This window comes from Rutilus rutilus, assembly GCF_951802725.1.
Source record: "Rutilus rutilus genome assembly, chromosome: 21".
Taxonomy (NCBI): domain Eukaryota; kingdom Metazoa; phylum Chordata; class Actinopteri; order Cypriniformes; family Leuciscidae; genus Rutilus; species Rutilus rutilus.
In genome coordinates, this window is record NC_140226.1 from 15,012,004 (window position 1) to 15,037,993 (window position 25,990).

General features: G+C 38.8%; 2 protein-coding genes across 8 annotated transcripts in view; one reads left to right on the forward strand and one right to left on the reverse strand.

The window, feature by feature from the left end:
• Window positions 1-24,143, forward strand: part of foxn3 (forkhead box N3) — a 97,598-nt gene extending 73,455 nt beyond the window's left edge. For all 7 annotated transcript variants that reach the window (XM_084392762.1, XM_084392768.1, XM_084392767.1 and 4 more), the window contains 2 exons: window positions 17,492-17,600; window positions 20,927-24,143. In XM_084392762.1, the coding sequence (XP_084248888.1) occupies window positions 17,492-17,600; window positions 20,927-21,395 (578 nt within the window). In that variant the 3' untranslated portion in view covers window positions 21,396-24,143. The remainder of the gene's footprint in view (window positions 1-17,491; window positions 17,601-20,926) is intronic.
• Window positions 1-25,990, reverse strand: part of nrxn3a (neurexin 3a) — a 759,351-nt gene that overhangs the window by 335,951 nt on the left and 397,410 nt on the right. The window lies entirely within an intron of this gene.

Consider the following 25,990-nt stretch of genomic DNA (forward strand, 5'->3'; position numbering starts at 1 on the left):
GTTTGAAATATATGACTAATAGTTTTTCCCCTATGCGGTATTAGTGGTTATTAAAAGTACTTTAGTGTAATAAAGTATCTCAATATTTATTCCATGAGTCAGCCCTGCAAACCTGTTGGTAGACAACTTAGTGGATAGTGAAAATATGCAGTCAAACACTCTGGAGACCATCCCAGATGATGTCCCACCAGCAGAAGCCTTACCAGGGTCTCTATTGTGGAGCGCATCCCGGTCCAGCAGCACACCAGGGTCTCCCACTCAGCTGAATAAAAGTCTACATCATTTTTTCTTATTTTATGTACTGTAAATTTAAATGTTTATGTTGATTTTGATATGTTTAACGTATGTTGTAAATAGTTGGGGGAAAAAAAATATAGAAGAATTTGTTTCATGTAGAAATTATGACTGTCATTACAAAAATAAACAATGTCCAGAGCAATGAATTCTCTTTTATTTACACATTTAAAGTTGCATAAAAATTAATAAATGTACAGATTTTTTTTTTCCTTTTAAAAAATATAAGTATATAATATAAATATATCAATCATTCTTTCAAGAAGAGAAAACAGCCTGTCCATCCTCTCCTGTGCTCTCCTCGCCTCTGCAGTCCCATGTCTTAACACAGAGGTGCAATCTTAAGTGCATTGTTAACACTGCAAAATATGACACATCAAGACATGCAAAATATACTTAATATTTCTGTATACTCAAATTTTATTAAAAACACATAGCTTGCATGACAGCACTACAAAAACACATAAAAGTGAAACCCCATTGCCTTATCTACTGCTTTTCTTATTGTTTTAGGCTTTATAGGGTGAGTGATATTTCTTATAATACACAAGTGAGATAGACTAGTGCAAATATTACAAATAGGTTGTTAAACTAATAACGTTATTACCACAAGTTTTGCCTAAAACTACCTGACAAATGAAGCCACGCAATGGTGACGAAGGAGTTAAGATGAAGTTTATAATAAACTTTAACTCTGGTTTCGCTAGCTATTTGAGTAAATGAAAACATAATACTTACATTTAAATGTGAATTTGCTGTCCACCACCGATCTCTAGTCTCGGCCGCCTTTAAAAATAAATAAATAAATGCTGTCATCAACGGCGCGCAATGACTTATGGGGTAGAATAGGGTAGGATAGGCCGCTAAGTGTCCATTTATGTATCCTTCCTTTCACGGGGAAACGAAGGACGCATTTGGCGTCGCTTTTGAATCAGGGTAGCCTTCGTCGCGGCGCGGTGACGCAATCGGCCTTCAAATGCGACCTTCCAAGGATGCAGCCTTTGAATTGGGACGTCCTTCGTCGCGCCGCTGTGACGCGCCTTCAATCAGCCTTCAAACGCGGCCAATCGGCCTTCAAATACAGCCTTCGAAGGATGCAGCCTTCACATTGGGACACAGCTAATGTCATCATGCACATGCGTATTACGTGTTCAATTTATAGTGTTTCATCGCCATCTAATGGCCTGGAGCAGAATACAGCGTTTTTAGTCGTTTTCGCAGATCTGTATAAATGGGGAACGTTTTGGCAATGGTGTCATCTGTATGCGGAAAACTCAAAGGAAAACTTCTCGGTTTTAAGCATATCGTTGTCGTGTAAACGTACCCTTAGTTTGTATGTTCTTATTTCCTGTGTTATAGTTCCTGTTTCTTTTGTTCTCTTTGTTCCCATTGCTAGTTTGTTTCTATAGTTACTATTGCTAATCGTCATCAACTGTGTCTTGTTTAGTTCCTTGTTTACCTTTGTATTTAATGCCCTCAGTTTCCTTAGTTTGTTGTTGATTTACTCCATCTATGATTTACATCTATGAGGTTTCTACCAATATTTAATAATTTTTCAATTCCATCGCTTTTTCAGAATAAAGGTCTGAACACGCCTTATGACTCTGATAAATATTCTTGTTGCAAATTAATAAATTACTGTGCTTCTGTCATTTGTATCGGAAATCTGTCACCAAATATGAAAACTAAAGTCTGTAAGCTTTCAAATGGTGTATAGTTTGTCAATATTACTTTAGGTTTAGAATATAATTTTTTTAAATACTGGCAAACGTTCCAAAACTGGTTCAAACGAACCGGCCCCAGTTTAAACTAACACTAATTTGTCTGTAAATTTACTTTTGTAATGTATATGCTTTTTGAACACTAACAGGCCTAGATCATGTGAATGTAGCTTGGCTTTGTCAACGGTTTAACCCTCGAAACATATTTTTGTCAGAACACATGGCTACTTTTGAAAATCTGTCTACAGAAAAACATGCTTTGCATGTTTACAGGAGAAAACATAGATCCCCATAAATGTGTTTTCTTCATGTAATAAACAGTAAATGAATGATTGTGGGAGTGTTTCTCTAGGCCGGAGGCTTCGCTCCAGGGGATCAGCCTGAAAATGTTCCTTTTGCATTTCACCTGCCATTACTCAGATTTCACAGTTGATAAATAGCTGCTTTGTCATAATTGTTCTGGAATTCTTCCTGTCTTTGAATTAGTTGAAGCAAAGACAGAAACATTGAGAGAAGGAGTGCAAAGAGAGCGCACAATAGAGGGTTGTGTTGTCATGGCGGTGACATTACCTGTCTTCTCTAGAGGTAGATGCGTAAATTTTCATTTCAGTCATTCTTTCATTCTCTACAGCGGCTGCTTTGAACCTACATGAGTCAGATGAGTGACTAAGAAGTCACATTGAAATGTATTCATCTCTGCCTGTGATGCCACCCCAGCTAACGATGGGGGGTCCACTCTAAAAGCTACATGCCTTCCAGCATCAGGGAGAAATGTCTGGGGAAACCTCGTCTCTATCTTTTTTTTTTTAAACAAGGTCCCAGCCAACATAAAGCATATGTAAATATACAGTGGGGAACACAAGTCTGAGTTCGCATTTAAAATCTGGGATCCAAAATCTGATTTAAATCTGAAAAGTACTGTATTTTTATATTTAAGCAAGAAAAGGTCAAATAATAATTTTAAAGGAATTTTAAATAATTTGAAAATGAGTATTTTAGATAAATCACTAATCAAATAAGTAAATCTGACAAAACTGAAAACTGTGTTCTCCTTCCATTGAAGCTCAAGATGCTCTTTGGATAATCTCAAATCGTGCTGGAGAACATGATCATCAGGGGCCGGATTCGCGAAAATCTTCTTAAGAAAGAAGTTCTTAACGATTCTTGGAACATTCTTATGAACTTCTCAGAGTTTATCTTAAGTACAATTCTGCTGAAGACTCGCTGAATGAAAAACACCTGAAAGCCGGTCTTTTTGCACATTTGCACGGCCTGCGGATTACCATAAATATCATAATAAGTGTTTATGTCGCAACTGGCTTGACGCGAGTTAATCACTCAGCGTCATGTTTTTAATGTGCCATGTCAAGTTAAAAATCAGAATTAGAATTAGCCTTTATTGTCATTTCTTCATGAGACTCCTCAGTGGTGCTACAATACATACAGACATATAAACAACACAATCCCATTCCATTTATAAACCTAAGTGCAGCAGGTAAGACAAGAAAGTACAAGTTAAAGGTTTCAAACAGATATTACACAGTCCGCAGTTAGTGTAATATCTGTTGTTTGAAACCTTTAACTTGCACTAAAATTGTTATTTAAAAAAAAGCCTGTCTCAGATGCAGTGGTCTTTCTTATTTATTTGTGCTCCGTCTTTCTTGCACTCTCTCTAGTGAATGCGTCCTGTATTTGTGTGTGCTGGCTAGTTCTAGCTTGAGTGAGCGCATCACATACGCTCAAATGATCGATCGGTGTGACCAGAGTATTCATCCACATATTGTAGTAGTAGTAATATGTATTGTATTTAGCTAGCTAGCTAGTGTTATGTTGTAATGTTTAATCTTTGAAACTATTCACTAAACATCTTACATTTTGCTATTTAAGACAGGTTGGAGGTTATCCTAACTTTAAGAAGTTATCTACAATGATTTTAAGAACATTCTTTTTGAGATGAACAATCTTAAGAAAAAAAGATAAGAACATTCTTAAAGTTTTGGGGAATATAAATATTCGTATCTTTTTTCTTAATTTAGAAAATAAGAAAAAATGGTCAGTTAAGAAGAATTTTATTATTAAGAATGTTTCGTGAATCTGGCCCCAGGTTCATACATCTCAATATTATCTCTAATATTATAAATATTCACATACATTTTTTTTTTCTTTTTTTCACTCCAACTGTTAATTAGAAAATAGAAGCATTTTCACTTGTGGTCTCAGAATTTTTGGACCTTACTGTATATTCAGAATACTGTATATTGGTTATATCTCTCCATCTTTCTCTCATTCCATCTTTCCTCCATCTCCTTCTCCCACTCCCACCGAGGAAGGAAGGCATTGTGTCTCTATGACTCAGATGAAAGAAGAATAAATCTCCATTTTTGTCAGGCTAGTGAACACAATAAAATGAAGTGACAGAAAAAGAAAGGGGGAGGATTGAGTTGAGGGAAAGGAAATATTTGAAGATGCCCTTAATGCATCATCCAGGACATTTCCACTCCTCTAACACCAATTCAACAAATCAATCTAATTAACATATTTGAGCACTTTTTTGGTTTGGTTAGGGTGTTTGGGGTGGTTGCAAAGTTGTTCTCTCAACAAGTCAGCAATCACACAGTATAATACAAATAATAGTACACTTTCCTTAACAACACTTTGCATTAGAGAAAAATGAACACTGAAAAATAATAATATGGGTTTTCACCTCCAAAGCCATTTTTCTTTGTCAATTCAGTCTTCCCATTTGGGGAAGAGAACGAAAGACATTAATCAGGAGAAAGTCTTTGGTCTTCCAGAGCCAGCGAGCGCTCGTCTCTGAGACTGACGGCAGAGCGTCTGTTCTCCGCATTGTTTTCTCCCCCGTCTCTCAGACGTGGGTGTTGCGTCTTGCTGAGCAAATTGAAATCGTCAAGTGGCATGGCTCATGCTAATTGCTCTGTGGAATGTGTAAAGTTTATTGAAGGCTGCAATTGTGGAACTGCCCGCGCTTAAAAATCACGTCCCGCGGGTTACCGGCTCCGCTACAGAGGTGTGCCTGAAAAGATTTGTGCAGCTGTTCCGCATGCATGATCGGAGATAAAACACCTATAGTGCTGCTGCTGCATTGATGTGCCCTTCAAAAATGTCTTGCTCTGTTTTATGTCCGCTTTACTGAAAATGCCAAAACAAATAAACAATCCCTGGCTTCAAGGTCTTATCTGGACGCGTCCCTCGGGTTCACCTCGTAACTCTTGTGCTCTCTCTGACTGCTCACGGGGGGGGGGGTCTGAGGTCAGTGGGAAGTGGATTTGTGTGTGACGGTCACACAGTAAACTGCACAATCCGCTGACCTCAGAACAGTGGCTCAGTCAGGCTCTAGAAGTCATTTTCTGAAATGTGTTTGTCCCTGTTATATAAAGTGCAGCCTGGTTTCTCTGCTTCTTCACAGTACGTTCTATATATACACTCTGAAGTTAGAGGCTGCATATTATAGTATTAAGCTGCATGCTTTCAGCGCGTGTGCGTGCATCCCGGTTAGCTTCCACATTTATAGTCGCCACCATGTGTCTGGTTTCTATTACCGGCTGTACAGGCCTCAGAAAGCCATGGCTAAGCACCATGGCTAAGCACAGAGCGCTATTTCCTGTTTTTGCCTCGCCCGTTGCATGATATACTGTTCTCAAGTGTGTGAAATGTGAGCGGTTGCCATGGCGATGGCAAGCCCCGGCCAGGGGAGCGAAAGGAAGCGAGAGGAAGGAAGACGTCCGGAGATCTTACATAGAGTGCATGGAGCTGAAGAACTCACTAAGATGTCTTAAAGAGCTGTTTAATTATTCATTCATCTCAACTCAACACACCGGCTCATTTTACAAATAAAAAAAACAGGAGGGAAGGTCTGTGCCTGACAGCTCTTTTATTTTCATAGCAATTGAGTGCAGTAGTCGGGTTTTGATAAGGAAATTGATTTTGAACGATAACTTGTAAACCTTTAAGGACAGACGACTGTGAGCTACGAGGTTGTTAATCCATGGTATTTGCTTCCTAACCCTTCTGGTGACGCCGTCAGCCCACATTATTTCAGTTTATTTTCAAAATAGTTCTCTCCCTCACTAAAACTGTTAAGTACACACTGTCTTGTTGTCACGATTATGTTCAGTTTGTTTTGGTTTTCACTCGTCACGTGTGTTTCTTTGTTCTAGTTTCTCGCCACTCTTCAGTCACCATTGACTCTAACAATCATCATCACAGCTGTTTGTCTTTTAGTTCATCATCTCTGTGTATTTAAGTTATTCCTGCTTGTAGCGTTCAGTTCTTCGTCAGGTTTTGTTTGTTATGTTTGCGCGCTGTTTCGCACGTTGGCTGTTATCCTTGTGTTTATCTAATACCTTGTATTGCCTTCATCATCGTCTTCCTTAAACTCAGCGTTAAAGGGTTAGTTCACCCAAAAATTTAAATTCTGTCAGTAATTACTCACCCTCATGTTGTTCCAACCGCGTAAGACCTTCGTTCATCTTCGGAACACAAATTAAGCTATTTTTGATGAAATCTGAGCCATGTTTCACTCCTCCATAGGCTTCTATGTGACCGAAACTTGCTGGCCCAGAAAAGTTATTACAGAGATCGTTAATATAGTCCAAGTGACTCCAGTGGCTCAATCTTAAGTATATCAAGCGACGAGAATACTTTTTGTGCGCAAAAACAAACAAAAATAACGACTTTATTCCACTATTCATTTCCTTCTCTCTGGACCTCTAGTTGGTTCGCGTAGTGTTTTTGCGCAGCGCGTCTGTGTTACACGTCACCACGTAGGCTCACTATTGGCCGACGCCGGTCATGTGTGTGTTGCGTGATGACGTGCAACACAGACGCGCAGCGCAAAAACACTACGAGGCCCAGAGAGAAGGAAATGAAAAGTGGAATAAAGTCGTTATTTTTGTTTGTTTTTGCGCACAAAAAGTATTCTCGTCGCATGATAAACTTAATGTAGTGCCACTGTAGTTACTTGGACTATTTTAACGATGTTTTAATAACTATTCTGGGCCGGTGAGTTTCGGTCACACTGGAAGCCTATGGAGGAGTCAAAATTCTGTCAGATTTCATCAAAAATATCTTAATTTGTGTTCCGAAGATGAACGAAAGACTTACATGGTTGGAACAACATGAGGGTGAGTAATTACTGACAGAATTTTCATTTTTGGGTGAACTAACCCTTTAAGGCCCGTTCACACCAAGGACGATAACTATAAAGATAACGATAAAGATATAATTCTAAAAATCGTTCTCCATATTAAAGAATAACAGAGTTCACACCACAACTATAACGATAAAGATATGAGGAACGATATCGTTGGGATCAGTTTCAGAACGATTTTTTTCCAGCTGTCGAACGATAAAACACTGACAGCCAATCAGAATCCACTCTAATTTAAAGGTCTCGCGCATTTAAAATGGATCTGGATCATCCGGGCGCGCGCGTGCTTAGAATAAAAAGACCGTTATCGGTCGTTGGTGTGGACGCATATGTAGTTATCTTTATCGTTATCTTTATAGTTATCGTGCTTGGTGTGAACGGGCCTTTACACTTGTACCTTTTTCCGTTTCAAAATCAAAATCAAAGTTTCTAGTGTTGTGATTCACTTTGTAGCTGATTGGCTTGGTTCATGGCTTAAAATTCTTTAACGAAGACTATTATAAAATAACTATGGGAAAATTGAATAAAAAAAAATAGTTCCAGAACTAGCGCCGCTGAAAAAGGGGGTGGCAGAAGTCTTAAAGGGATAGTTTACTCAAAAATGAAACTTCTGGCGTAATTTACTCACACATACCTGTATATTGTTTCAAACCACAACTTTCTTCTGTAGAACACAAAAGGTGAATGATGAGCCCAAGCTCCAAAAGTTACAAAAAGCCATTCAATTAGTCCATATTCTTTGTTCACTATTTTCCAAGTATTCTGAAGTCAAATTATAACTTGTGTGAGGAACAGATATTCACTGAAAGTCTTCCCCTTCTTTTCTGTCTTATAACCGGTCACAATGCACCAACATTAAATAAAAAAAAGAAAAAAAAGTGAGATTTTTAATATGCACATAATTAAATTACACCAATGAGGGAAATATTTATAAAGTTCGAATTTTTATTTTAGATGTGACATCTAGCAAAGCTGAATTTTATTGTTTTGATTTTGAAATGAATTCTAGGCAAAATATGTTTGATTAAATGTATTATTTATTGTATTATGTATTGTGTTCTGTTGAACACAAAAGAAGATATTTTGAAGAATATGGGTAACCAAACAGTTAATGGGCCCCATTGACTTCCATACTATTTAATTTTTGTTGTTGTTGTTGTTGTTTTTTTTTACACAAAGACGACTTACAAAATATTGCATTTTGCGCAAGTCATAAGAGCTACTATATTGTAATGGTGCTTTTTGCCATTTTTTAAAGCTTGACAGTCCCATGGTCACTATCCACTTTTTCATTGTGTGGAAAAGGGGGTTTAGAATGACATGTGAGTGAGTAAATATGGTTGTGTGTGGGTGAACTATCCCTTTAAAGATGTCAGGGAGAGGATTGTCCAGCATGTGTGTTTAGCAGGGCTAGTAGAAGGGGGGAGGACAGAGCAAACGCTCTCTACTGTTTTAAGCTCTACTCGTGCGTGAGGAGGCCATTAGAGGCTCATAAAGCACACAGACGCTAGTGGCTTATCAGCTGGGTTGTGGAGGGTAGCGTAGGGACAGGGTCATTATGAGAAGGGCTTGTCCCAGAGGGCACGAGACTGACTGGTGTCCACACACGTAGAGTGTCTCCGTTGTGTTTGATCCCATTCGGCTGATGTGTGTTTGGCTCCGCCACACCGCCCACAATCCTTGTTTGGGGATTTAAAGACAGAAGGAGGGAGAAGGAAAACTGCTTGAGTGGACGCTGTTGTGTAGCAGCGGCTTTTCATGCTCCACTAGCATGTATCGACATGCACCAAAGCAAAGAGAGAAAACAACACAACTCCCTCCTGTGGGGTACCGCTGGGTAACTTAACACCCCATACTCTAAACAAGAACTGAGCTGATTTGGAGTACTGATGGTTGTGTAATTTGCCCACCCAAGTGTGTGTGTTTTTTAATGGCTACTACAATTCCATTCTGACTTTATACCTTGCATTGAAGGCTCTCTTTTCACTATCCATAATGATAAAAGGGGCATAAAGGCCATAACAAAATTAATAATATTTCAGTAAGATTAGCGTTACTGAACGCTGGAGGTAAAGCGTTTGTGTACATTAGTGTGTTAAAAGGAGTGAGGTAAGACTACAGTGAAATGTATCTGACAGCTATGTGGCCCCGTTACCAGTGACAGAGCAGGATTCATTTAGCAGCTAATGTGCCAACTGTAAGCCCTTAATCTCTGAGCACTCCCGAGGCCTACGCACCACCGCGGGGCCTGAGGCGGGCACCTGAGGGAAATTACTGACTTCTCTCAGAATTAGAGCAATTTCTGCATATCAACACAGACTACGTGATGGCACCCACACAAACACGCTCTTCGTGTTTATTCATCGCTGTAACATCGGATGCCTCCGGGCTTAGTTTATAGCGGTACAGTAGAGTCGACGCCTTTGAGGCGACCCACTCTGAATACAGAAGTCGCTTTAATCTTATGAAAATGAAGAGGCAGGACAGCAAAATGTTGTCTGTTTTTCTGTTTTTAGCTTGCAATAGTTTTTAAAAGCAGTCTGATTCTCGTCCTGCCGTGTGTGTGTGTGTGTGTGCTATAGATTTCGCCAACTCAAACAAAAACAACACTAGCTTTGGGAGTCCGACTGGGTTTATAGCCTAAGTATTTCTGCCCCTATCTGTCTTTTTCTCTCTCGTTCTCAGATTATTTCCCTTCCTCTGATATAACGGCTGGGTTCTGTTTGCCAATACGGTGTATTTTGGGAAGGCATTTTATGTTATTAACTGCGCAATTAAACTTAGTTGTTGCTGCAAACAAGCAAAACCCCATCCGCATCATTATAAAAATGGTAATTGAACTTTAACAGGGTTTTTTTTTCTTTTCCAGATGGAGGAATGTTCCTCTACTATGGCTCATTGCTTAACTGGGACAGCTGCTCTTGTGGATTCAGATCTGACGATCCATGCAATCGATTCTACTATGTAGCAGTCTCAGCATGAAAAAGAGTCAGATACTCTGTTTACATTTTTTAAAGTAAAGGTTCTTTATTTGTATATATGGTTCTGTGGTTTCTTATTATATTCTTCACATTAAGGAGAAAATGGTTCTTTTAAGATCTGTTCACTAAAAGGTTCTTTAGGGAACCCAGAATGGTTCTTCTATGGCAGGGGTGTCCAAACTCGGTCCTGGAGGACCAATGTCCTGCAGAGTTTAGCTCTAGCTTGCCTCACCACCCCTGCCTGGAAGTTTCTAGAATGCCTCGTAAGACCTTGATCAGTTGCTTCAGGTGTGTTTAATTGGGGTTCGAGCTGAACTCTGCAGGAGCAGGATTAGACACCCTTGATCTATGGCATCGCTTCGAAAAGCTTTCCTTTTAAGGGTGTGTTCACACTTGTAGTTCGGAACTCTTGGTTCTTTTGGTTCGAACCAAAAAAAGAAAATAATAAATTGAGTCCTGGTTCGCTTAGCGTTCACACTATCATTTTTAAAACCGAACCTAAAGATAAAAATTTTTGAGACGGAACTTGCCAAACATCCAAACCAATGCTGTTCTGGGCTAAATGCACTCATTGTATGTGAACATTTGAGCATTGAGCATTCTGTCCTTTTTAGGGTTGCATCTTGTGGTATCACGTCCCGTTTTTGATTCGTTTGGATGTCTTTTGTCCGTGTTGCGTTCATATTTCAGTCGAACCGCACCAGAGTTCGTTTGGAAGTTGACTTTTTCAGGGGTTTCAGGCTTGCTTGTTTGGTGCGCACCAGGGTTCAGCTGGCAGCGTTCACACTTCAAATGAACCGCACTAACAGAGCAATCGCACCAGAGTGTAGCTAGACCCAGCATAGCAAAACGACTTTGTTGTTTTCCAACTTCATACCTCAACTCAACTTGATCTACAGGTTTATTTGCAAAAATGCTTGTTGTGATTAAAGACATACCACTTAAAGACGCTTAACCTTGCGGCCCTGACGCCAACGAGCAGACGTGGTGAGAGGCGTTGTCAAGTTTGCGCTCCCGACAGCGCGTGTTATATCTCATCAGAGTCTGACACTAAAATGAACGCTGGGTCTCCACCCTGTGAATAATTCTTCAAGCACTTCAACATGTTCATTTGTCTGAAGAATCAAAGGAAGAGCTCACACGCCGTGCCTTCAAAACATGCGCTGGCATCTCGCCTGCCTCTGTTTTACGCAGCTGGTGCCGACTTAAAAAAGAGCATTCGTTTGCTCGCATCTGCCTTCTGTCAGAGGGAGAGTTACATAACGTTGAGACCCGTGCGCTGTTTATCTTTTTGGCCTGACCTTGCTCCTGGTCACCGGAGCGAGAGGCGGGATCCGAACGCTCGGATATCAGTCTCGGTTGCCATGGCAGCCTGGTAAATAGTTGTGAAGCAGCGAGCGGAAGATTAGTCCCTAAGGAGGTCACTTGTCACTGTGTGACCTACAAAGGGGCCTTCAATCTCTGCCAATGTACTGACAGCAACTCGTCCTGAAATTATATCCTTAAACGACATTTTGTTTGGACTCGGTTCTGTGTCGTGGCAGTCGCTGCGACTCTATGAACAAAAAGGCATTCACTTTGTTTCTCCCTCTCAAGCCTTTATGTGTGTGATGTATGCGTTAGCCATCTCTGGAGTGCGTATAGGGGCTATTATTTGGCAGTGAAAGGCAGAAGGACTTCTCACAGCACCCGGGAATCCATCACCACAGCCGAGCGCTTTTTGTAGCATGTAGGAGAATTGTTTAAGACGCCGGCATCACTTTGCACTGTTATTCCTGCCTCAATGCCTCAAGATAGCAGTGTATCATTTGACTGCTCCTTCCTTTTAATTCCGGCTAATGCTGACATTTATCACGCTGAAAATATTCGAGCTGAAAACCGATCCCCTTAAATCCAATATACTTCCTATAGTTCGTCTGGGAAAAGAATTAAGCTAAATGCATGGGCTTTATTGCACAACAGCAGGTGCCAAGTTTACAGTACAGGGAATTTGTCATCTGCATTTTTCATCGCCCTTACTCTTCCATTCAGCGTCTCTCTGTGTATTTATCTGTCTTTATCTCCTTTCTCACCGTGTCTCTCTCATTATACCCCTGAGGAGTGATTCCAGCGGATGCAGTATTAGATTAAATGAGCAGGCATGTAAATGCATGTTTCTCTGGCGCATTTCTGCAAAGCTGTAGCCACCATTAAGTCTTGCTGGAGTTAATCTGGATTCTTTTATACTCGTTGAATCGGATATTTAGGCCGCAGACATTCCTCGAGCTGATTTCACGTCAGGCAATGTACGTATGGCTCAATCTTCAGTCCTGGAATGAGAGATTCGCATGTGGCTCCCGAATGAGTTCAGCACCTGAAAAAAAGAAAAAGAAAATGAAGACAGGATTGGTGGGGTTGCCTTTGGGTTGCATGCCTTTTGTAGGTAATTTGTGGCACCTTATACAGTGATGCTTTTTTTTTTACATTTATTTAATTTTGATATTTAATTATATTTTTTAATACATTATGTTTTTCTTTTTTTTTCAGTGAATTGACCTCACAAAAATACACAAATACTTATAAATCATATGCATTCGTTTTATGGAACCATATGGTGTTTTTGGAGCTTGACAGCCTGTGGTCACTGTATGCTTTCATTATTTAACGGCAGATTGAACATCTTTCAAATATTTCCTTTCATGTTGAAGAAAAAGTCATACAGGTTTGGAGGGTGAAGATGAATAAATGGTAACAGATTTTTCCTTTTTGGGTGAACTATTAGGGGGCAAGGTAGTATTTCTGAGATGACGAGACCAAAGTTTTCACTTAAAAGACAATTTAGATTAAAATTTTCATTGTAAATCATTTCAGATTATCATTCTGGATCAATTCTAATACACGATAAGAACTGTGTTGTTCTCTTTGGATTTGTGTTTATTGCTCTGACGGTACATTTCATAGCTCAAAAGCTGAGGATTTTCTCGCTATATCAAACTCAAACTTTTAGTCAGTCACTCTATATGGCCTCTGACCTTGCTTACTTGAACCTGTTTTTACAGAAGTGTGCCAGTTGAATACAAAAGCTCCTTCAGTACACCTCCTCCTCCACTGGTGTTTATACAGAAAGCAGCCCAGTGGCCATAGAGCCCCATGTGCGGAGGCTGATTCTTGAGAGGATGTGGAGTCCCTGCTGTTTGGCTTTTGTGAGTAAAGAAGCGCTCGCTCAACAGAAGCAGTGGTGCGTGTCATAGGCCCAAATGTACGAATCACGCAGCCCCCAGCTGTATTGTGAGAAAACAATGGCCAAAAGCACTCTCGCCCTGAAACTCTTTGTATAAGCAGCGTTTTAAGGTACTTCTTACTGAGTGTGTAGTTTGCCCAAGGAGTCCTTTCAGTACAGCTTATCTAAGGGAAAAAAAAAGACTGCAGTGAAATTTTATCTGAAGGAGTTCAAAATCATGTATAAAAAGGGAAAGTTAACACAAAAATGTAGGGTTCATTTACTTATGCTTTTGTTCCAAAGAAGCATTTAGAGATGATGGAGCTTTAAGGGTACATAATGATGCACTTTTTTTATGTACTTTGATAAGATCATATGAATGTGTCCGGAAAGAGTGGACTAAATGTTCCCTTAGACACATGCTTTGTTGTGAATGACTCCCCCTGGTGGACAAATATTGCAAAGGCAGGTGCTGAAGTACTTTTATTTATTTTTTTAACTACTTGAGAAGCAGCAAGGACTGTTTCCATCTGAGCATTCACAGGGATCAACATTCAATTATTGATTAACATTAATAGTTATGTTTATTTTAATTTATTTTTGCTGCTTTTTTTAAAGATTATTATTATTATTATTTTGGCTTGTAGTTGTTATTTTTACAAATTTTTCTTTGAGCTGGAAATTATGCAGATGTAATCTAAATGTTTTTGCTGTATGATTCTGATTCTTCTTCTTTTTTTCGTCATGTTTGAAATTTTGTCAACCTCAAAATGTAATCTTGGTTACAAAGCTGAATTTGCGGCAGTGTTATTTTACTATCATTGAGATACTATTAAATGTTTTTATAGATATTTTGAATTAGTTTTTATTTTTGTAGTTTTTTATTTTTAAATTTTAAGTTACGTTAAGTTATTTTAGTACATCAAGTTAAACTAAATGGAAATGAGAAATGTTACCTTGGCCTCTAGCTGAAATCAGTTTTAGTTCACTTTATTAACCCTGATTGCAGTAATTATGTAGAATACATCACATAAAAATGGATGTGCAAAATTTATGAATGTAAGTTTTTTAGTGGGAACAAACATTATGCTGATAATCAACTCAACAGTCCCTTTTAGAATAGAGTTGTTAGAGAGAGAATAAAAGAGAAACTGACTTTTCAGTACAGAATTGTGTATTAGGGCCACTGTTTCCAGGGCCATCTGCCACGTACATTAATGTGCTTGAGAGGAAGGCAGAGAGAGAGAGAGAGAGCGAATGAACAGTCTGATAGCATTTGTGCACCGACTGCCTCTGCAGTGCCCTGTGAGAGCGCCAGGACACCTTCCCATGGGCATCGGCGTGACAGAAACGCCACTGAATCACTGCTGATGTTTGCACAGCTCCAGATTCTGCCTCGCAGTGAGTGTCCTGTCGCGTGTGTGTACTGAGCTTCCTGGAAGTCACCATCCGCGATACTTTATTTATTACCTGCTGTTAAACGCAGCATTATTCGCACATAATGCCACATAGAAAATCTCGGTCAATGGTGCTAACGTGAAGCCATTCATTGCGATCGCAGATTTGATTTCTTTTCAATGGAGCTAGTCTTTGTTTAACAGCTCTCATGCACATAAAAGAGGGAACATCCCCAGGCACAAAAGCCTCACTGGCTTCCTTCCTGATGTGGCTGCACTGTGAATGTGCTTTGCTTTTGTGTCCTGCTGTTGTTTCTGATGCCTGGATGGATGGCTCGACATGAACCGCCTACAATGGGGCGAGATCATTAGCCATTCACTTTGCTAGCCCATCCACGCTAATTGGTGGAGAGACGCACATCTCTGTCAATTCTCATTGTGCACTTGGTTAGCTGGGACGGCCTCTGTCACAGGGCATCGCTTCACCTTGTTATGGCAGCGTGTTCCCTCAGGGTTTGGGGGGCGGGGTGAAGAGGGCACCCAGCCAGCCCAGATGTTCCTTTCGGCTTCACAACCACAACTCACTGCCACCTAGTTGAGTTCCGCTACTATGGCATACATAGGGGGACCAGTTGCCAAGGCAACAATGCTCCTGCCTAATGGCCAGATCAGTGTGGTGGATTCTAAATGGATGGTTATTTTGTGCTTTTTTTTTGTGTTCGCCATCTGCTACGAGTCCAGGTTGGTTTTCCAGATGGAGCTATATGTTGCCCCGTACTTGGACTGAGAGAAGGGCAGCGAGCATTAAGCCCGTTTGACTGCAGCGCAAAAAATTTGGCGTCCCTTGTTAACCCTTATTAAAGGAGGATGCTGCTCATCTGATATGCATTTTGGCACTTATATACATGTATATACACTGCCCAGCCAAAAAAAGATTTGCTGTTTGGATTTAAATAGGCAAATGCTTAAGAGTGTATGATTGGATCATAATTGCAGTGATTATTATGTTTCTGGCATGTTATATATTTGGCAACAGGTCTTCTAACCCTAATAGATGGATTGTGTATCTTTTCATTTCTTAAACAAGCATGCAGGAAGACACAGGATGGCCATATTCCAGGATGACAATGTCAAGATTCATCAGGCTCGAACTGGGAAAGAATGGTTGGGAGGGAGCATGAAGAATCATTTTCACACATGAATCGGCACCTCTGAGTCCAGACCTTAAATTCATTGAAAGCCCTTGGGATGTTCTGGAGTAGACTTTACAGAGAGCTTGACTCTTGCATTGTCAATACAAGATCTTGACAAAAAATTGGTTCACCTCTTTCTTGATGGAAATAAATGTTGTGATGTTATTGCCATCAAGATGTGCATCAATTGTTTGGTCAAGATCTTGATAAATCACATTTTAGCTTGTTTGTAGAGAGTATATTTTGTACGTTCCTTTACATGAATATAACATGAATGTGATGTCTTGCAATACTCTTTATTATCTTGAGGTATAAAATTCAATACAGTGCTCTTGTAGGGGAGGTCATTCAGAAAAAGTGAGCGCTTGTAGCATAATCAGCATTATAGAAGAATGAAAACAATCAAATAACAGCCCACTTCCCTGTAAAATCAAGTGACTGATTTACTAGACCTGGAAAAATTTTCTTTTCTTTTTTATCCCTTTTTAATTCAGGTGGCAGTACAATCTTGTTTGTTATTTTATCATCTGTCTGGGCTACTTTATTCCTCACATTACAGAGGAAACTAGGAAAGCAATTAATTTTCCATTGAGTTTGTGGTCGTTTCCTGATTGAATGTGGAAAACAATTTGACTATCCATATTTAGATGGATTTAGAGAGTTCTGTTCCCTCACATTATTTTTTTTCGATTGTCCACTTTAGATATTATACTTACTATAAACTATATATATATACAGTTCTGTGCAAAAGTCTTAGGCATGTTAGATGGCACATTTTACAATTAATGGCAAAAAGAATGTTTGGAAATGTAAACTGATATTTCCTACTGACACACTACAGCAAAAGATATAAATAACTGACTTAAACCGTATTAACATGCCTAAGACTTTTGCACAGCACTGTATACTGTGCAAAGTATATAACTTTCAGCTACCTGTCAGTAGACCGTTAAGACTGTTATAGAATAAGTTGACGTACTTATAGTCAGTAGAATGTCTGTTGGGGATCATCAAAATACAGTGTTAGCAGATATTAAGCAGACAGTCTACTAATACTCTAATGACTGGCAGTTGACATGTAGTTGCAAAGTTACTTATAGTTAATATAATGTCTAAAGTGGACTATCGAAATAAATTGTTACCCTTCAGAACCAGACTTTTGACCTATGCATTCTGTCTAGTCCACTTTGCTGTGTATTGTGTATTATTTAGACAAGAGCCCCGTCTGACATGCTAATGAACCAACCACTGTTTCTTTGTTTTTACGTACCAGTTAGGATTAAAAGTTGCAAAAGCCAGCTGAACAGATTGAAACTGATGATTTCGGACGGCTCTTGACTGTCTAATCCTATTTGAAACTACAGGGAAATTTCATCCTTGCAACATCAACAGCTGGAATTTAAACCATTTTAAGCTGATTTCCAAATGCTTAAACATGGTGTGATGCTTTTGAATTGTTTGCATTACGAATTTGTGCTCCCATATGCTTGCAGATACTCTGTGCATTAATGTACATTACCTGTGTTTTCTCCTCAGTCCCTCAGGGAGTGATCCAGAACGGAGCTCGAATGATGAGCCAGGGCCTCTTCCCAGGAATCCGACCCCTTCCCATCAACCCCATTGTCAGCAGGACAGCCACTGTCAGGTCAGTCCTGTCCCTCCAGGTCACTTTGAGCAGCATTTCCTGTCTCCGCTGACTCATTACTTGATTGACAGGTTTATCAGCCAATCACAATCATGCTCACACTGCAGAACTTGATTCATATCTGATCTCTGCCTTTGACTCTGTGAAGTCTGGCTGCTTTGTCTCAGAGCAGAACAGCCAGGTCATTCACAGACATCAGCACACCTCCTTATTCAGGCTTAGGCCCTGCTCTTGTATGCATGATGTGAGATGAATAATTGATCACATACACTAAGTTTTTTTAATGGCATGACCGAACACATGGACAGTCTGTCTTGCTGTGAAACATTCATAAGCCTGGGCACTAAAAGGTTGTAATTAGAACATAGGGCTCAAATAGGTGGAAAAACAGCAGAATCACCGGTTAAAATAGAGAGGTCTGCAGTGTCTAAGTGTGTGTGTTTGTATGTGCGCTCACCTAAAGTCCTCTGAACGACATGTCAGGGTCACATTTCACCACATCATAATGTGTCCAATTTTACTTTATATATTAGAATACATAACAGAATAGTGTAAAACAATTTTAGAATAAAAACTTTTTATTTAAAGGAATAGTTCACCCAAAAATAAAAATTTCCTTATTAATTACTTACACCAAGGCCATCCAAGGCTCTGTTCACACCTGGTATTAAGATGCGTTTTGGGCAGTCGGATCACAAGTGGACGATGCTAAATACTGGTGTAAACAGGGTCTAAAACGTTTTGAGCTTGTCCACTTTTGACCACTTCCAGAGGTGGTCGAAAATACATTAGACCGGATTGCTTTCATAGTCTAACCGCTCATGTGGTAGAATGTGTTCGAACAGCCACAAAAGACGCCTACTCTCCGCCTACTGAACTAAACATTATGGAAAGCGCACTAGCTAGATGGGAGTTTGGTTTGAAGACGGAAAACATACCAAGCACAATGTTCTCTCACCATTCCTGATTTCTAACCGCCACTCACTTTGTTTGACGTGGTCTAGTGGCTATCAGAGCAGAAACGAAAGCTGCTGCTCTCCGTATGTTTTTCTGTCGTCTCCAGTCACATTCATATGTAAATTGCGTGAGCTTATTAATTTTGTCCATTATAACGAAAGATCTGAAAAAGCCCATACATATACCCACCCATAGACCCTCCCCTTAAAGAAATCGTGACAGAAGTAGTTGAAAGTGGACAAAGACGGATTAAAACAGCAGGTATAAACGTGGAATGTCTCCCTCGTCTACTTGTGATCCGATCGTCCAAAACACATCTTAATACCAGGTGTAAACTGGGCCAAAGATGGATATGACTTTCTATCCTCAGCTGAAGAGAAAAACTATCCTCTTTTTTGAGAAAAACGTTTCAGGAATTTACTCCATCTAATGCAAGTAAACGGGGATCAATGTAGTCTATTTTTGATTAACTTTATTAACTTAGTATAAACGTATTAACTTAAAATCTCAGGTGCAACTTCACGTAAATATATTAAGTCAAAGAGATTCGGCTGACATTTTTTTTTATGTGTTTGAAACACAAAAGCCTTCCAAAAACTTTTGAACATATATTAGCAGTAGGCTTTTTAGAAAGGAAAATTAAAAAGATAAAAAATAAGTATTAATGAACTATAAATAATTTACAGCCCTTGTGAGAATAACATGTAATCATGTAATCAATAAAAAGTAACCGTAGTCCGATTACGAGTATCTTAAAATGTATTTAGTACTTAATTTTTGGAATCTATTTACGTAATCCGGATTACATGTAATCAGTTACTACCCAGCACTATATATACTTTTTGCATAGCAGTAACTGCATAAAGAAAATATATACATATAGGTACAAAATATAAGTACATTTTCCCCTTTCCTTTCCACATGCATTTATTTAGATATTATTTTGTTGTACAATAAAATTACTTTAAATCCTGTAAAACAAATACTAAATTATATAATTATAAATAATGATAAATCATACATCTAAAAATATTTTGTTGTTTTTGTTTCATCACATCAATGAAATTTGCTTATTTGTCACGAAGATAATGTTGTATACATATATGAATCCCCCCAGTAAGGCCTAAAACAAAGGCCTAGACCAGATAAATATGTCAGATTACCTTTATTATGATAAGAGCATTCAGCAACAGCTCTTCTTTGTCCATATGCACACACAGGGCCTCAGCCTCTCAGTTGCTGTATGATGCCCATATCGTGCAGTGACGGTCCAAAGAGTAAAACAGCCTCTTTAAAATGAGTGACACTGCATTTAGGCATTCATTATTGAAGCAGTTTCTTTAGCCTGCTGCTGCGGCTATAATTTATGAGTCATAAATGCACATATGAGGCAGGAAGTGGAAAAGCTCTTAGGATTATTTTTCGAACCACAGAGGGAGGTTTAGCGTTTCTGCAGCAAATCTACAAAATGCGTTCTTTTTCACTCTTAAACTGAACTGTGACCAGAAGCACAAAACAAATGTCATTGTAAAGACACTTCATTATTGTTTCTGAGAATAAGAGGCATAAACAGAGCTGAACTGTCTTTATTCTCTTATCTTTCATCATGTTATTTAACCGAAAAGTGGAGCGTTTTGTAAACCGCCAATTAATTCACTTTTTAATTGTTGTTGGTCGGCTGAAGAGGTGCTTCAAAGCTCAAGTGTATTTCAGAGACAAACGCTTACAATAATTGTTTTTAACATTTGAGGATGTGGTGCTTACCAACACACAATACAAGTTTAATAAAAAAGAAGAGCTGTGAGATGTGTTAACCACAGTTGTAGTTCTAGCATTTTACCCCGTAATCAAAAGAGAAAAAAAAAAAAAAAAAAAGAAGAGAAAAAAGGAATGATTAATAATAAGCACTGTTTCTTGACAATCAAATAAATGAAGCCTTGGTGAACATAAGAGACTTCCTTTTACAATCATTAAAAATCTTACTGACCCCAAACTTTTTAATGTATGATATATGATTATTTAATTTCCTTTTCTCTTTTTTTCTTTTGATTTGTGGGTGAAATATGACCCAGGACTGGTTTTGTGATTTAGATTTACCCACTTTATACAATAACAAATGGACTGAATATTCATGTGTTCCAGAGATTGTTGCCATCTGTGCAAAAGAAACAGCAAAACATCAGTACAGAGTGTCCATGTTACACATATTATTATAATGAATTACTACAGTAGCATAATTACAAGCAGCTCCACAAAATAATTACACAGTAAGCGCATGTAGTTCATTTGTTTTACGAAGCACTTACACAGTACAACAAGAACAGCATGTGTGCGGTTTGCACTAATGCATCTCTCGTCTGTGTTAATAGGTCAGTACTCGAATACAGGATTACCAGTGACGGCGAGCCCACCTGTAACTCTCCATTGGTCAGCAGCGACCCCAAGGATGACCACACCTACAGTTTCGCCAAATCTTCCAGCTCGGACGTCGGAGAAGAGGCTCACTGTGATGGAAGCGAGGTGAGCTTCCACGCCAACGAGACTGGCAGCGATGTCGAGGACGACGACAAGAGCAAAATCAAGAAGGAGCCCAAAGAGTGGTCCGTGGACGCCCTCGCTCTGGCCCAGCACAAGAAACGGCAACATTTGACAAAAGTCAAACAGAGAGTGGCCAGTGACACTCTTCCTCTAAAAAAGAGGCGCACAGAGAAGCCTCCGGAAAGTGACGACGAGGAGATGAAGGAGGCGGCCGGGTCCCTGCTTCATTTGGCGGGAGTCAGGGCCTGTTTGAACAATATCACCAACCGGACGGCAAAGGGGCAGAAAGAGCAAAAATAATGAACAGACTGTATTATAAAGAGAGAGAAAAAAAACATCACTTTGAATAGAATTTACTATTTTTTTTTTCCCAGGACATCAGGTGAATTCTACTGATTTGTGGCAATATCAACAATCACTTTGTTTTCCTATCTTTATAGGTAACATTTTACTGAGGGTTTCTTGTTTTGGTTCACTTATTTTATTGTGTTTTCTTTCTTTCTTTTTTTAATCTACGGAGATTGAAGCCATAGCCTTCCCTTTTTTAAGATATTCAGCAAATTATTTCATTCTTCTGAGAGAGGAGGAAAAAAAAGAAAGTGATAGCAAAATTTGCCCTGCCCCATTGTCATAGTGAAAAGTGAAACTACTCTTAATTTGTGGTGCAGCTCCCCAGAGTTACTGATAATTATAGGTTCTAGTAATGTCTGATGTAATATAAGATGTTTTAGAAGCACAGGGCAGTGCCAAAGACAATCCTCGGGCAGTTTCTGTGATGTCACTTCCCCTTGATGCTCTCGCCGTTAAAGGAGTCCAGCAGCATCGAGTGGAGAACACTCATGTCTGTAGTTGTCGTTTGGCTCGTATGAATCATAATTCACCACGATGAGCGTAAGCCATAAGCCTTTGTCAAAGTGCTTTTTGGTGGCAAAAGTGATACATTTACCAATATGTCTTTCAAAACTGCCCACATTTTTTTTCCTAAGCAATCAAAATGAGTGATATTTTCCTTCTAAAGCGATAGCGGATGGTGATATTTCTTCTTCGGCACAATGAAAAGGAAAGCTCTGAGCTAATGCTACAATACCTGCCAATTGTATTTTAATAGCAGAAAATAATGACTGTGGAGTTGTTTTGTGTTTGTTTGTTTACGTTTTTACGTTTTCTAATTCTTTTTTTTTTTTTTGAAACCCTCGTGATGTAATAAGCAATTTCATCCAGTCAGGATAAACACTGTATAAATGTAACACTAGACCATTTTCCTTTCTTAATTTAAGCAATGTAGCCAGCAGGATTTTCCAAATCGTGTTGCATGGGTTCTGTAAAGAAAAAGAAGACCGTTTTTTAAAAAAAAAATCAAAGTTCATGTAAGGTAAATAATGTATTTAGCATGGAGCATGAATTATTTTCATATAAATATAGATCCTAGAGAACTAAGGCACCGCCTCTAATTTCTATGCCGATAGGCCTAGTCTCTTTCGTTGTTTTTTTGTCGGTTTTGATTTCGATTTGTCGTCCTCATCGCCTTTGTGTTGAAGCAGGCATCTTTACAATTACCTTCTTCAGGGACAAACACTGACTGTTGGGAAACTCTCTCTGCAATACGAGGACTCGGGCTTGGGCCTTCTCGGTCCACGCTAACAGCCGCCCCTCTAACGAATACCCGCTACGTCAATGTCCGTGTCTTCAAGGAGAAGTTCGTAGTGAGTGTCGGTCCCCTGCTCCTTCCGGCTTCGTGCCTGCTTTTCTTCCATGTGTAATCCGGATGTGCGTGTCTGTGATTTATTCAGGGTCTTCCATTTTGTTCCACGAGACTTTGGATCTGCAGTACAAGTAGTTTTTTTGTTCCCGTATTTACATGTAGCACTGTTCAGGAGTCATCAGTATTGATTCAGTTCTCGGTACAGGCAGTCAGACGGATATTTACGCCTCCACACATATATATTTAAGCACTTATAGACGAAAACAAGTGATATCAGAGCTCAGTGCAAACGCTAGTGTATATATTTTCACGACCTCACCGAATTGCACTTTTATTGTTTTAACGTACGGTAAAGAACTTAAGGATTCAGTGCCAAAGCCTGTAATGACTCTATACACATGCATACTTGATATGTTATTCATAAACATGTCAATGAGTTGTAGCATTTCTCTCAAGTACCCATGTATAAGATATTCTCAGTCATATTTGTTAATATCGCTCTGCATTGCTGTGTTTCATGAAGTCACACTGTCTTCCCTGTTCATCTGATGATGATAATGGTTCGACCTAATGTTTTGTAGCGTGTTGAATGTTATATCTGACCCATGAGTGTTAATGTGATGTCTCCAGTTGGCATGCCTTTCCCTAACCAAGCTAGACATTTCTTGACGTTTCCTCCCCACATCTACGCGAAATAACCCCAATTATAACCTTGTCTGCTGGTCTTTATCAACATCTGCCATATCACGTTTCTGTTCAATGTGCTTCAAACTGGGAAACCGGTAGCAGAGAGAGCTACGAGTCCTTTATACACTGCCTTCCTTCAAAGACAACACTCACTACGTAACTTTTCCTCTCCAGTTCTTTCAGAGGAACCTGAAACACGTTAAAAAGAAGAGCCAGCCAGCCAAAAAAAAGAAAAAAAAGAAAAAACGGTAATTGGAGGCGACGTGTTTCTTTTCTTTTTTTTCATTGTTTTTTTTTGTTGTTGTTGTTGATCGTTTTGTTGAAAGGTTCCTGTTAACTGCCATTCTGTTAAGCGTTTGAGTTGTTTAAGATGAAAGTAACGGAGTCCATTTGGTTTGTAATGAATTACTCGGTCTGATGGCATGTGCACCCTGCTAATATGTCAATATAGAGGCGTAATTGCACTCTGTATTTCCTTTGACTTGTAATCATATTGCCAAAGACAACAATTTTATCGATTCATGTAAATACCACTTTGTCCATTGCTACGACAAATTCTATTTGTTTTCTTTCATTTTATTTTTTTTCTCCAACCCTACCATCAAGTTTCTGTGATGTATTGTCTTCCAGTTGCAATAAAAAAAAAGTTGCAAAGGTGATCTTGAACTAGCATGATGGTTTTGTGCAGCTCTAAATGCATTGTTGAAATTATTGCTTAAAATAGTCACATCTTAATATATCACACAACTCTTCAAGACGGATCAATACGTCCTTTTTAACAGCTGATTTGGGCATTGTTTAATAGGAAAAAAGTATTAGCCTAAATGTAGGTTTCAGATTAGGTTCAGTCAGATTGTTTAAATATTTCTGAAAGAAGTCTCATATGTTCATCAAGGCTGCATTAAGTTTATCAAAAATACAGTAAAAATAGTAATATTGTAAAAATATTAAATAACTGCTTTTTATTTTAATGTAATTTATTTCTGTGATGTCAAAGCTGTATTTTCAGCATCATTCCTCCAGTCTTCAGTGTCACATAATCCTTCAGAAATCATTATAAAATGCTGATTTGCTGCTTAAGAACCATTTCTTATTATTATCAGTGTTGAAAACAGTTGTACCGCTTAATATCTTTGTTTTTCAGGAGGTTAGGGTTAGGGTTAGTATAAACCTTTTGTAACATTATAAATGTCATTACTGTCATATTTGATCAATTGAATGCATCATTGTATAAAATTATTGGCCACACTTTAGATTAGGTTTCAATTCTCACTATTAACTAACTATTGTACTACTGTACAACTTTTGGCTCAGTAAACTCCTAATTACTGCTTATTCATAGTTCGTAAAGTAGTTGTTTAGATATTGGGTAGGATTAATGGATGTAGAATGGTCATGCAGAATAAGGCATTAATATGTGCTTTATAAGTACTAATAAACAACCAATATCCTAGTAATATGCATGCTAATAAGCAACTAGTTAATAGTGAGAATTGTAAAGTATTACCATAAACTAAAGTATTAATTTCTTTCTTAAATAAAAATCTTACTTGCCTTAAATCTTTCTGTTGGAAAATCTAGTTGCTACATATTAAAAACGTTAGACAATAAAATTACTCTCAATAACCTTCACAAACCCTAAATTGTCTCTACTGCCTGCTGATGTCATCTTAATGTACTGATCCATTACTGAATGTCACATGACTGAAGATGAGAAACAAGAGCAGTGACTATATCTGGAACATGACACAATTCTTATATTGATCCTGTTTGTCACTTCCTTCTCAGCAACCCACCGCCCAGCCCCCAGAAAACTTCACACACTGCAGATTAGCTGACGAAAGACTTGAATGACCCAGTAATATGAGTATAAAGTACAAGCTAGTAGTTTTGCTTACAGTTGCATACTTAAAGATACAGTTTCTTTGCTAAATTGAACACAATTTCCTGTCCTTCATAAACGGAACAAACATGAAATCTAAGGTTTGACAGTTTCTGATGTCTGATATTTGCATCGGAGTGAACTTTATTTACACATATAATTTAGATGCCATTTGGAAGCGTCCGTGGCCTTGTTTACACCTGTTTACACCTGTTATTAAGCTGCATTTTGGGTGATCTAAATACTGGTGTAAACAGGCTCTAAAACGTTTTTGAGCTTGCCTACGTTTGACCACTTCCAGAGGTATAGTCATTCGACCGGATTGCTCTCGTAATTTAGGCCCTGTTTACACATGGTATTAAATGGCTAGTTCACCCAAAAATTCTGTCATTAATTACTCACCCTCATGTCATTTCAAACCCGTAAGACCTTTGTTCATCTTCGGAACACAAATTAAGATGTTTTTGATGAAATCCGAGACCTTTCTGACCCAAGACATAGACTACAATGCAATTACCACTTTCAAGGCCCAGAAAGGTAGTAAAGACATCGTTAAAACTGTCCTTGACTACAGTGGATCAACCTTAATGTTATGAAGCGGCGAGAATACTTTTTGTGCGCAAA